This window comes from Oculina patagonica, chromosome 5 (genome assembly GCF_052425735.1).
Source record: "Oculina patagonica isolate OP01 chromosome 5, crgOcupat, whole genome shotgun sequence".
Classification (NCBI taxonomy): Eukaryota; Metazoa; Cnidaria; class Anthozoa; order Scleractinia; family Oculinidae; genus Oculina; species Oculina patagonica.
This window is the reverse complement of record NC_135762.1, coordinates 13,285,801-13,298,347: the sequence shown is the minus strand read 5'-3', so window position 1 is coordinate 13,298,347 and position 12,547 is coordinate 13,285,801. Positions and strand designations below refer to the sequence as shown.

The window sequence follows — 12,547 nt, the reverse complement described above, 5'->3', positions numbered from 1 at the left end:
TCGGACCGGACGGGAAAATATTTGGCTCTTGGTCAGGACGTACAGATCTTGCTGCGCGTGGTACGTCCTGATCTCGAGATGAAAATTTTCCCACCAGCCCTCCTATTCAGTCAATAAGTACATAAAACGTTTACGTATCCGTTTATTGTTTACGTGTTGATAGACGTGGACGAAAAAACATAAAAGCATGAAAATGCATCGTTTACAGACGTAAATAAATGAGTAGACGTATCATTTATACGAAATGTGCCAAGAAGTATCGAGTGAAATCTTCTTTTTTTACAGGTTCCCATGCATGTAAAGTATAAAATACAAGTCACAAAAGAGTACTTACTTGGTACTGGCTGTTGAAACCCGGAATGGTTTGCTTTATGAATATTCCAGGTGCCAGGCGTTTTTTGCTTCGTATTTTAAGACGCATCGGAGTCGTATGGTCATAATATAGCTTTTCGTTGCAGCTGTTAAACTCTATTACATCGTTATGATCTCGAAGCACCACTCCACAGTTACAAGTAACTGTTCGGTGTGAACAAGCCCAAAGCCTAGTGTGGATCTAAAATAATAAATCAAATGATGAGTAGATCTATGAGACAATTTAAAATAATGATAATAATTATCAAATAATATTTTAGTTATAATAAGAGGCGATGACTTGCGTATTTTTTTATTATTTTAAAGGGACCGTTTCACGGTACTGCGCATGTACAAGCTATGACCGCAAACAAACTCACTTCTATTGTTTATAGACTAATCGGAAGCGATATGTCAATATGCAAATCCAGCGCGTAATTTGCCCATGTCACGGAACTTTCGCGTAAGCTGGTCGATCGACTCGTCTGACTCGTTCAATCGACTCTCTTTACAATTTCAAAGCTCATCCAACTGCCAGTGTTATGGTGTGTGCTCTAGGAAAGACAACTGGAAAGATGGAAGCAAATCGAATTATTTTCCTTGCAAATTGCGCGGCGAACTACACGACAAGATACCTCTGCATTGCTTTGTTTATAATTATGTTCGGTGTGACTGAAAAAAGGCGTAAAAAAGAGAAACGATTTTCAGTTCTCCTTACTTTAAAGCTTGCCTATTCAACGCTTTTGTTATGATAGAATTCTTCCAATCTCATGCAGTTGCTGTGAAGATATATCGACTGAAACGTTCGTTCGAATTCAAATTGAGATGCGGGAAACTACAATTGCGAAAACGTTAATGTGGACATGCGATTTCTTAGCTTATGCCGTGATCTAAAATAGTTGTACCTCCTTGTAGCTATTATCTTTACGGTATCGACAAACTACCGCTTTGTTTTGTTTTGCAAGAGAACTCTGTGATCGTTGTGTAGTGAGCAAACAATCTATGTGATCACTCGCGCGCGTTTGTATCTTATCACGTCCACCATCATCCCTATAAATTTTATTCAATTGCATCAAAACACTGTTCATAACAACCCGTACATTCTACAGTTATGAATTTCTAAATGATAGATCCTTCTGTAAAACACACAAGACCGCTTAGCACCACACCAGACTGATCTGTTTAGCTTTTCGATCTCAAAGTACTCTTGAGAACGTCCTGTCGCTGGTCGATCTCGATCTCGTCTACAAGACTCCGTATGTTAAATGTCCTTTTTGTTGCCCAATCGACGCCTTAATCAGTCGACAAAACATCACTCACGGGTACTTGAGAAATAGCTGACTTCAATTTGTGTACGCGGAACGGCGAATGACAATGTTTAACGACAGATTCATTCGGATTTAACAAACGGTGGCTACTTTGGATTTGGTGTTGACCCGTATGATTTATTCTAGAAGCTGTCACGTCACGCATGCGCATTGCTGTGAAACCCTCGCTTTAAATTAAATTAAATGTTTTGGACTACATTAAACTGTTTGTTTTGACTTGAATTGTCACGTGTTGACAGGCATGATTAGAGATATCCAGGGTAACATTACATAGAAAATAACGGGAAGATCGAGTTATCGAGGAATCGAGTAAGAGAGGGTAAATTTGCAGTAAATGTATGACGGAAATCCAGGGGTGCATGGCGGGTGATCGACTTTGGTTCAAATCATCGCGAGGTCCAAGTTAAGGAGGGTTCGAGTAATCAAGAGTCGACTGCAATACTTTTCTTAAGAAAAGTCCTCATTACTGTGAGCTACAGTGTGTACTACATACAATAATAACTTTTATTTTTCTGTTAGACCATTATGAACTTGTTTGAAACTGTGTAATTTCAAAGGCAGGGATTTTTTAGAGCCTCTGGCATTTTTTTATTTCAGAACTAAACGAACTTCAAAAATGCCCCATACGGAAATTCAAATGCAGTAAAGTGTCGCACAAGATTGCAACACATAGTGCCTATAAGATTACTAGTATCTACATTCTGATTTTGATTTTATTTCTAATACATTTCACCTCCTTTGATCTAAGCTTTCAGAATGTCACGGATCCAGAGGCACCTTGAAACAAAGAAATTGGAGTCTCGTCCAAAATCAGCCACTGTTGAAAACAATTTACAAAACGCCTCCGATTATATCATACAAAAGAGGTAAATCGCTCAAAGACATACTCGTCAGAGCAAAACTTTAAAGGCTCATGCGTCGCCAACGTAAAACCAAATAGGAGAGTCTGTGTAGGCCTGTCAATGACTTTTTCAATCTACTGCTACCAACTGGATGATGGCCGACTGTGGTGCCGTCATATTGATGACCTCAGCCAAATTCAAAAATTCAACGTAACGCCTTGGCCGAACCTTTCAGTTCTACGCAGTTCGTCTCGTGTCACTACAACTCCAAAGAAAATTTAAGGAACTGTTCCTTTTTTGTGGAATGCTCACCGAGTTTTGAAGGACATTGTTTATAGCTGTTAGCAGAGTTCAAGAGACATATTAGAGACATTGTTTTGGACTACTTAACTCCTCCCCCTTTTGTTGTTCTCCTTGTTGTGAGAACTAACCGTTGTTGTTCAGCCCATGCGGAATTAAAGGAGGGAGATGATATGTAATACATTGTATATAGCGGTTATTGTCACGTGCGCATGCTCATTAAAGCATTCCCTTGTGTCCGCCATCTTGAGTAACACCTGTGCGTTTCTTCCACTCTATAAACATAACATAATCGGGTGGTTCGTAAATTACCCGGCATTATCGTCGTGATCAATAGTCTTCTGTCGGCAAAAAACGACGATGATAGCCTGGCCCTGCTGCAAAACCACTACGGATCATGGACATCGCAATCAGTTTTATTTTAGTTTTGTCAGTAAATCGTTGTAGGCAGACCAGTCGATTTTGAGGCTCACCTGCAATCAGGCCCTCTCCGCGGGATGACAAAGAAGAAATACTGAGACCAATTACTAATATTCACCATGGTTAGTAGAGGGGACCCCCCACTAACTATGTATTCACCAATGTGAAACTGCGCTTGTTTTGACAGGTTCAAGCTATTTTTGTGAATAAAAATATAACATCATTTATGTTCTCGTCCCCAGATCTCTTGTGGACGAAGCCGATGGCGAGATCTGATCAAGTAAGAAAATTTTTTTTTTTTTTATTCAATTGGTTGTCCGATCCGATTCAAGGGTATTCAATTTCCCATAGTCTGGCCTAAAATCGTAGCCCTTATCAACAAAGGGAAACATAACAATTCTTTACCCAAAAATAATTTATAAACGATAAAATATTTACTCAATGTACGTCATGTATGAAGTCTTCTGATATGACGATCAAAAAAGAAAACACAAATAGGTTTTCACCAGTTTAACTACAAGAGAGTATTTTGAAATACTGCACATGCTATAATAAAACTGTGTTTTCCAAGTCTGTTCAAGCATTGGACTAGCACAAGCTTTTAATGTTATTATGCAGTACACATAATTTACATTTTGACTGACATAGTATTTTTTGTCTTTTCCCTGTAATATTTAAAAAAGAAATTAAACATATTTCCAGGTCACAAGCTTTGATTTTAGACATCGAACTCAACTGGAATTAAATCAAGCTACACTCAGACATGATAGTGTTCACATCAACATCAAGACATATTAATGCAAAAAAGGTTGCTGACTGAAAATCTCTCTTATTTTAATTAACAGCTAACAAATTGTAATATACATTATATGAGGCCGAGGTGCAGCTAAAGCTTTCAGGTAGAAACAAAAAAAAAATTGTGAAAGGGCAATTACGCACCAGTCCACGATGCAGGTTAGCTTTATCAGCCTCAACACAGACTACGTTTTTTATTAACCTCGGATAATAACATTATTCTGCATCCTTACTACTGACAAGTATTTCGTGATGAGCAAACACGATGCCCACATGACCACATCACATTTTCCAAAAGATCACATTGCACTTCGATCTGCTCATTGTCCACTTTCGAACCGGAAACTGAATAAACTGTCCTCGTTTCTTAATTTTCTACCTTCCCAACTTGGTCCAGCATCAAAGCGGTCAATGGAAACACAAAAATTGCAGTCGAACAATAACTTCCAAGCAAAAATTTGGACAATTACACTTTCGGCAGGAATTTTGCAAGAGCTTAACCGTTCCCTTTTGCTGCACCATAGCTCTTACGGCCTCCAATTGTTCACATTTTTAACTCTAAATCGGGCGTTTCGCATTGAGTTAAATAAAATTTCGAAGCGAAGTTAGTTTGACGATCAACATAATCACCATTTTGAAAATTTATTTCGGGCGTGCGCTGTCACATTCCTTACAGCCGATCACGTGGTACAAATTGGTTTTGACAAGATCTCGCCTTCGGCTTCGTCCACAAGAGATGGTATGGAGGGTAACCCTCCTACCAGATCCTACCAGGGACAACTCTCCACCATATAAACAGGCCCTACAACAACCATTATGCGTGTCAAACAAGCTTTACAATAGATTAAAGATTCCGAAAGTACGCACTAGGATTTTGTAATAGTACTGACAACTGCTGACAACTTTTATTTTATAACCACTTTTTCACTACTTTAATTCAACGAGGGAAGAAATGAATGAGTCCAAGGAAGATATTTTTCCTACGCAAAGCAGTTTTAATGGTTCGATAAATCCAGGCAATGATTTAGAGAATTTGCTATCCTCTAAGAATCTCGAAGATGACTAGAAAAGTACTCAGTTTAGCATTGAAGAGGCGACAGAAAGGTTGTTGAGTTTTAACCAGACGGATGAGTATGAAGAAGTCTCAATCGGCAGCGTGGAAAAGAAGGCTGAAACAAATGGGAAAAAAACGTCGAAGAGGAATATCATCGTCGTAGATGACAAAGAGCTGCTGGCCAGGAAAAGTGAAAGGATCCCAAAAAACACTAAAAAGCAACCTTCTGGTGTTTGAATGTTTGGAATAAGTGGGAAACCGAACGAATGCACTGTTTCAGAATTCTGCTGGCTTGTTTGCCCAAGTACATCTCGTCTGTGGCTAAGCAAAATAGTGTATGTCGAGGCAAGAGTTCGTTCTCATATTTTCAATTTAGGTAACTTTTCAGTAGTTTTTACATAATGACCGTCTAGGCAAAATAAATATAGCGCTGTTACAGTAATTTGGTGGTTTTGTTTAGGGCCTATTACAATCAAATTAAAGCCGTTCCCAGCTTTTCAGACAGATGACAATAAGTGGGGTTAATTCAATATAATGGTCCTGGAAGAACAAAGGAAATCGAGCCATGTGAAAACTAATACGGAATGCCGTCAGCCACCTGAAGCGTCGGAGAAACGGCCTTCAGGTGAAACCCCGCCTTAAAGTATTACGAATAGGCTGCACTTTGCTATGTGTTAAAAATTTATATTTTCTTGTCGTCTAGTTCAATCGTTTATTTGTATTGTGCGAAATATATTTATAAATTGAGACCATTATAATAATGCAATCTTGAAACATTCTAGATATTATGCTATGCACACTAATACAGCTCATTCAAACCGTGTGGCTTACGCAAACCTCGGAATGAGTGTTTCTTAAGTGGCTGCTTTTCCAGTGTTTTTTTTTTTTCTTACTGTAGCTTTAATAGATAGTTAATAATTAACTGCCCGATTTTAAGCTTATCAGGCTTCTTGTTATAATAAAAATGCACATAGACCATTTTTTGAACAAAATTTTAACCCTCGGACGTACAAGAAGGGAGGGTGCTACCCCCTCCCCCCGTAAAGTCTTTTCGAAATTTTAAAAGGAGGATTTACTCTACAATCCTGAAACTTTCAGTAGCTGTTCATTCATCCGTTGCGGAAATTTTGATATATGTCAATCATATGTCCTTGAAATTTGCCGTTGACATGGCAACGTCATTTTCTGACTTTCTAAGAAAATAATGAAATCCAAAATGGCGGATCCAAAATGAGGGCTATAATGACGTAACGTGGCGTCATATTACGTCACAGCCAACAGAAGTTATGTCAACTTGTAGAGTACGCTACGAGCTTCATTATTATTATTATTATTATTATTATTATTATTATTATTATTATTATTATTATTATTATTATTATTATTATTATTATTATAATAATTATTACAAGTGAAACCGGTAAAACAATATATAAATATATATTCCATAGAAAACAGGAAAATGTGAAAAAGTTAAAAAAATAGATTAGTGTTTATCAATCTGCAGCTTACATTCAAAAGTAAATGCCTACTTTTGCGGTAAAAGCTAAACTGAAAGTTCCAGAGGGTCGGAAGGGTCCATCCTTGGGGTAGGTATGGATATTTTTGGAACCACACTTTATAATTAAACTGCCATTAAGGTCGGGACACACTAGGCGACACGTCGCTGCAACACGTCGCGGCGACAGTCGCCCCGTGTGACATGCGACAAACTATGTCGCTGCAACAGAATTTTTCAAACTGGTTTGAATTTGTGCGACAAGTCGCAGCGACAAAATGAGCGATAGCAGCGTTGTCGCAGCGTGTGTACACGTCTGCGACAAATCGCTGCGACAAAATATGAATTAACCAATGAGAGCGCGTCATGTATTTTCGCCATATTGAATATGGAAAACTAGTTTGCATTCCCACTCTTCCAAATTCGCTATTTGTGCACCAAACAAACACCTTGTTGCAGCGACTTAGTTGTAAGCAGTACACACTAGTCCCGTAGTCGATTCTAAGAAATGCTAGTAAATGTTATAATCGCCTGTCACCGCGGTCCGCAGTCCCGTAGTGTTTTATTTGAAAATAATACAAATTATTATATGGCAAAACCAGTCTTAGGCAAATCCGAGTGTTCTGATTGGTTCTTTCTTGGTCGGGATTTTGCCATACGGACCGTTTCCATGAAAACGGTCCAAGCCGTGTATTTTTTTCGAAAGCCGGCAAATTCAAATTTCCAACCAAACCTGCGAAAAGAAAACGTGTACTCTCATTCTTCGCAAAGAAACTACCTAATATGGAAAACTAGTTTGCATTCCCACTCTTCCAAATTCGCTATTTGTGCACCAAACAAACACCTTGTTGCAGCGACTTAGTTGTAAGCAGTACACACTAGTCCCGTAGTCGATTCTAAGAAATGCTAGTAAATGTTATAATCGCCTGTCACCGCGGTCCGCAGTCCCGTAGTGTTTTATTTGAAAATAATACAAATTATTATATGGCAAAACCAGTCTTAGGCAAATCCGAGTGTTCTGATTGGTTCTTTCTTGGTCGGGATTTTGCCATACGGACCGTTTCCATGAAAACGGTCCAAGCCGTGTATTTTTTTCGAAAGCCGGCAAATTCAAATTTCCAACCAAACCTGCGAAAAGAAAACGTGTACTCTCATTCTTCGCAAAGAAACTACCGAACAGATTGATATTTTACGGAGCTTACAACGTGGACGAAGAAAACGAATATTCGCCAAGCGAATTTCAACCGAATTATCTTAAAGATTGGGAAACTTCTGATGTGGAAACTGAAAAAGGCATCACCGAAAGCCAGGAGGCCATACAGACGATTTTATAAACGAACGGAAAACTATGAACACAAGTAATAAGACGGCTACTGAAAGCTCTTCCCCGCGACATTGAAGGTACGTGAAGGTAATAGTATGACAAACGAAAGAATTCATGGCCTACCTGCTTCCGAGCTTGACCAACTTTCCGTCCAAATGAGTCCAAATTTTTCACGCAGCGAATTTTTTATAAACACACGAAGCAAAAAACGGAGAAGAATACGAGCAAGCAGCAATTTCCAGTTTTCAGCGAAGCATACAGCAATACCTGAGAAGAAATATCCATTCAACATACTCAACGACACTGAGTTTGAAAAATCGAGAAGAGTATTAGCTGCGAAGTGCCAGTCACTAGTTCACAAGTACGGCGAAGGAAAGAAGCCGCAAGCCGCTCAGGCGAGTGATGAAGACGACGAATTCGAAGATGCTCTTTTTGAAGCGGGAGAATTCAGCGACTCCAATCCAGTGGGCACTTCATAGAACTGTCTTGTTCGTTTTTTTTTTTTTAAATTACCCTTACACTCCGGTTTACGAGCCAGAGACGAAAGCCGAAAGTTACGCTGGGGAGCTGAGACGTTCAACTTCAACGCAGAATGATGGTCAAGAAATCTCAGTTTGGTTAGCCGGGGGGCCTTCTGGCTTTCAGATGCCTGTTTCAGTTTCTACATCAGAACTTTCCCGATCTTTACTAGAATAATAAAATCCGCTTGGTGAATATTCGTCTTCTTAAGTCACGATCAATAAATTTGTTTTCAAACTCGTGGTAGCTTGTTCTTTCTGAGTTGCTCGCGTCATCATGCTGCACTTTACGGAGGAAGCCCTTTGAATGCAAGTGACCGGAAGTGCTTTTTAACAGAAAAATAATAAAGCATGGCTCGGGTGCCATATAATAAACTACTTACTAACCTAGCTTGCTCGAGCCGTACTGGGGAATATTGGCCCTCGGTCGTTTTTGTACGGACCTCGCTGCGCTCGGTCCGTACTGCCACGACCTCGGGCCAATATTCCCCAGTACGGCCCTCGCGCTCGGTTAGTAAGAGGTTAGTCTGCTAATCGCCTGCCACCGGGGCCCGTAGTCCCGTAGTCGATTCTAAGAAATGCTAGTAAATGTTATAATCGCCTGCCACCGTGGTCCGCAGTCCCGTAGTGGATTTAAGAACAGTAGATATCCTGAACACAATATAAAGGCTAACCGCAAGCAACCTAATCGCAGTCCGTAGTGTACCCAGAATTCTACATATTAACAATATATAGTGTTGCCCTTACAAATATAGATAGCTAACCGTGAACAGGCTAACCAAAGTGCATATTAGGCTAACCGAAATCAATAAGTAGGCCTCTCTTAAAGTGCCTATGAAGTAAAAATTAATTAATGCTTATTTGAAAGACTTTTACAGATAAAGAAAAATGGCGTTTATTGTTTTGAAAGATCTTCTTTCGTTTAGGAGATATTCACGTTTTTGTGTTATGCAAATGAGGAAAGTGATGACGTCATAAATTGTTCCACTAAAAGATAGATCACAAAATCAAGGATATCTCTGAAAATATAAAGGTGATGTTTCTGAAACTTGGCATCAGTAGTGACCTTCCTTAAAGGTGCAACATGGCTCATACTGTGATGTAACCATGGCAACACTCTTGGTTTCAGGCTCTTTCTGTCATAAACCAAAATTAATATCTCAATTTGCAATCCTTTAAAGTGGGACAGAGGGTCCAGCTTGGAACACACATAATGCCCTATTACCCTTACTCTCCTCATTAGCTTGTTGGGAGTGGATCATCTTTGATTAAGCAAAAACTGGGGATATCAGTATTAATTAAAATAGGTATTTGCAGCAAAACTGTTGCCATGGCAATGGCACGACAGGTGTCATTTTGTGTCTTTTGTGGTGTACATTAATCGTGCCAAGATTGAAGAACACAGCTCAAATATTCCAAGAGATATTCTTGATTCAATGCTTCATCTTTTTGTGGAACAATTAATGACGTCATCACTTTCCTCATTTGCATAATATAAAAACAAAAATATCTCTAAAACGAAAAAAAGATATTGCAAAAAGGAAAACGCCATTCTTCTTTATTTTGAAAAGCCTTTAAAATAAACAGCAATTATTTTTTACTTCATAGGCGCTTTAACACAAAACATTCTGTCCCATGTGTTCACTATGGGACTGCGGACCACGGTGGCAGACAAGAAATGCGTGACTATGACAGCGGTACGGTGGCAGGCAATCTAAACTCCAAACTTTTTGTGTCGGACCGTGGACCGTGGACTGCGGTGACATTAAAATCAGTTCAGAATGAAATTTTGATATTTGTATGGTGACTGCAGACTGCAGGGGCAGTCATTTCAGTTATGCAAAAAAGTGCCAGGGTATTCTACAATCATGCCAAAACAAAATAGGTTTGTCATGAACCCAGAATGGTTTCAAAACTTACATGTAATAAAGTGTCAGTATTCACATGTAGCCTTATTGGGTTCTGGGATGTTTATATTACATAAATAGCTATAAATGTCACTAAAGTATATTCAGGTTTATACTGGCAACATGTGGGAATCAATCATGTGACAATTTTATTACATTAACACAATGTGTATTTTTGAGTTCATTTTGACTAAGAGGAATGTCATTGCACTCTTCAAGTCACCTGTAAATAGAAACAAAACAAACAAAAACTGTTTATTTTGATGAAATTGCTATTTTTCGAGCATGCAGACTGTATATTAAATGGCCTTTTCAGTGTGTGAAAAAAAAAACTGACTGCTTTCATGTTGGGCTAGTGGATTCAAAAATTTTTTCCACTTGCTAGATAGCCAAATGACATTTATGGATTTTTATTTGTTGTTGTTGATCTTTCCAGAGAAACATGGGACTTTGGGTAAGCATATAATGGTTTCACCTTGCACAGTCTACCTGGGTCAGGCCAGGAAGAAATCAATTTTCTTTGCACCCTTCCTTTCATTAATCATAATTTTGCAGAAAAAAAATGTCAGTCTTCATTTGAATTTTTTACATTGCTAGCTGTAGTTTAAAATGCTACTGAAGGCCATCCAACAACTGAAAATACATGCCTTTAAAAAATGTCAAACAGCTTTTTTATAAAGTAGGCAAATGTCTGGTCAAAAAGTAGATCTTTTAAAAATGTCTCAGGTAGTGAATGTGGGTAGAGAGGAGGATGGGAATTGCTGAGATTGGCTGAAGAGATCAATAACTACCTGAACTTGTTATAATCCATAGTTTAACTCACCAGTAATTCAGGAAGTCCTCAGTTCTGAATTCTGTAATCCTGTTTACAAATTAGACATTCTATATTAATCCCACAAATTACCTGTATACAACATTACCTGTATACAAAAATGCAAAAGAAACGTAAACCCATGTCTGGCAATACAATACACATCATGGAAAGACAGAAATTTAAACTTCAGAAATGGTCTCATTTATTTCTTTGCGGCCGGAAATGACCACATGGTCAATATTTTGACAAACATTTCCTCACGTAAAAATAATGAAAGGATGCGATTCTTATTAAATTGAAGTAGCTTAACATTCAGATGACAAATATAAATAACAATTACATGCCTCGACGAACTGAGTGACATTACTATGACACTATCGCCTCAAAATCTACAAGATCTATTTTTTTATCGCCGAGCTCGGCTTTAATTCCAGTGAGCTAAGTTTAAGTACGATTCTATCTTTAGCACTTTTATAAATCTTCACATAAACGCCGAAGACATAAGCTTAAGCCAGTCTTCAAAATGAAATTATAGTACAATGAGAAACGCTTACCTCAAGTGACCTCAGGTCACCGTAAGTTTCTGTTAGAAATGTTTGCGAAAAGCTTCCACCGTTTCTCCTCATTCCATTTTCTTCTCCAGTATCGGGAATACAAATAAAGGATATCGAATACCCTTTGTTTCGGGACTCGTGATCGCGTCAAGAAGAAAGAACATTGACAAAACTATCTTATAGAACTCGAAATTGCAAAATCACTCAAATCACATCACTCCACGATCGGTCGCCATTTTGAAAATGCGCCCGCAATACGGACCGCGGGGAATCCGCAAGCAGGGGGGCACAGCTTAAACTCTCCCCAAGCGCCACTCCTTTGTCCGAAAGAAATTACATTCAACCTCGCGAAAAGCAATAAAAATGAAAAGAAACTGACAACGCTATCATAAAGAGCATACACTCAAGCCTTTGGCAAAATTTTCTTTTATTTCAAATGCAAATGGTCGTTGAGTAGGAAGCCAACAAACTTTTCAATTGTATTTTTTACTGCCGTACTTTTTCACGAAAAAGTAATAATGGCCATTTTTAAAAACACTATTTAAAAAAAATTCAACTTTGCTCAAAAAGATCCTAAGAGAGAGGTTCTAGTAAAGTTTTCAAGCGAATTTAAAAATGTAATCCGTTCTGGTCACGTGACCGATGACGTCATAACAATGGGATTAATTAAAAACTACTTCACATATAAGTATCTACCAACATGTAATTTCTTGTTACCTCGCATTTAATGCAACGCCAGATACGCACTTGTACCCAGACTCCCATTTTTTGAAAATTGTGCATTGCTTCCTTAATTTTGATATTTTGTTCGGTACCTGGGCAGTCCGAAATGCCTCACACCA

At 38.5% G+C, this 12,547-nt stretch overlaps 1 protein-coding gene and 1 pseudogene across 16 annotated transcripts in view; one reads left to right on the top strand and one right to left on the bottom strand.

The window, feature by feature from the left end:
• Positions 1-12,547, bottom strand: part of LOC144655576 (von Willebrand factor D and EGF domain-containing protein-like) — a 118,204-nt gene that overhangs the window by 56,867 nt on the left and 48,790 nt on the right. For all 16 annotated transcript variants that reach the window (XM_078515846.1, XM_078515844.1, XM_078515841.1 and 13 more), the window contains exon 8: positions 335-553. In XM_078515846.1, the coding sequence (XP_078371972.1) occupies positions 335-553 (219 nt within the window). The remainder of the gene's footprint in view (positions 1-334; positions 554-12,547) is intronic.
• Positions 7,614-8,391, top strand: LOC144654060 (uncharacterized; annotated as a pseudogene).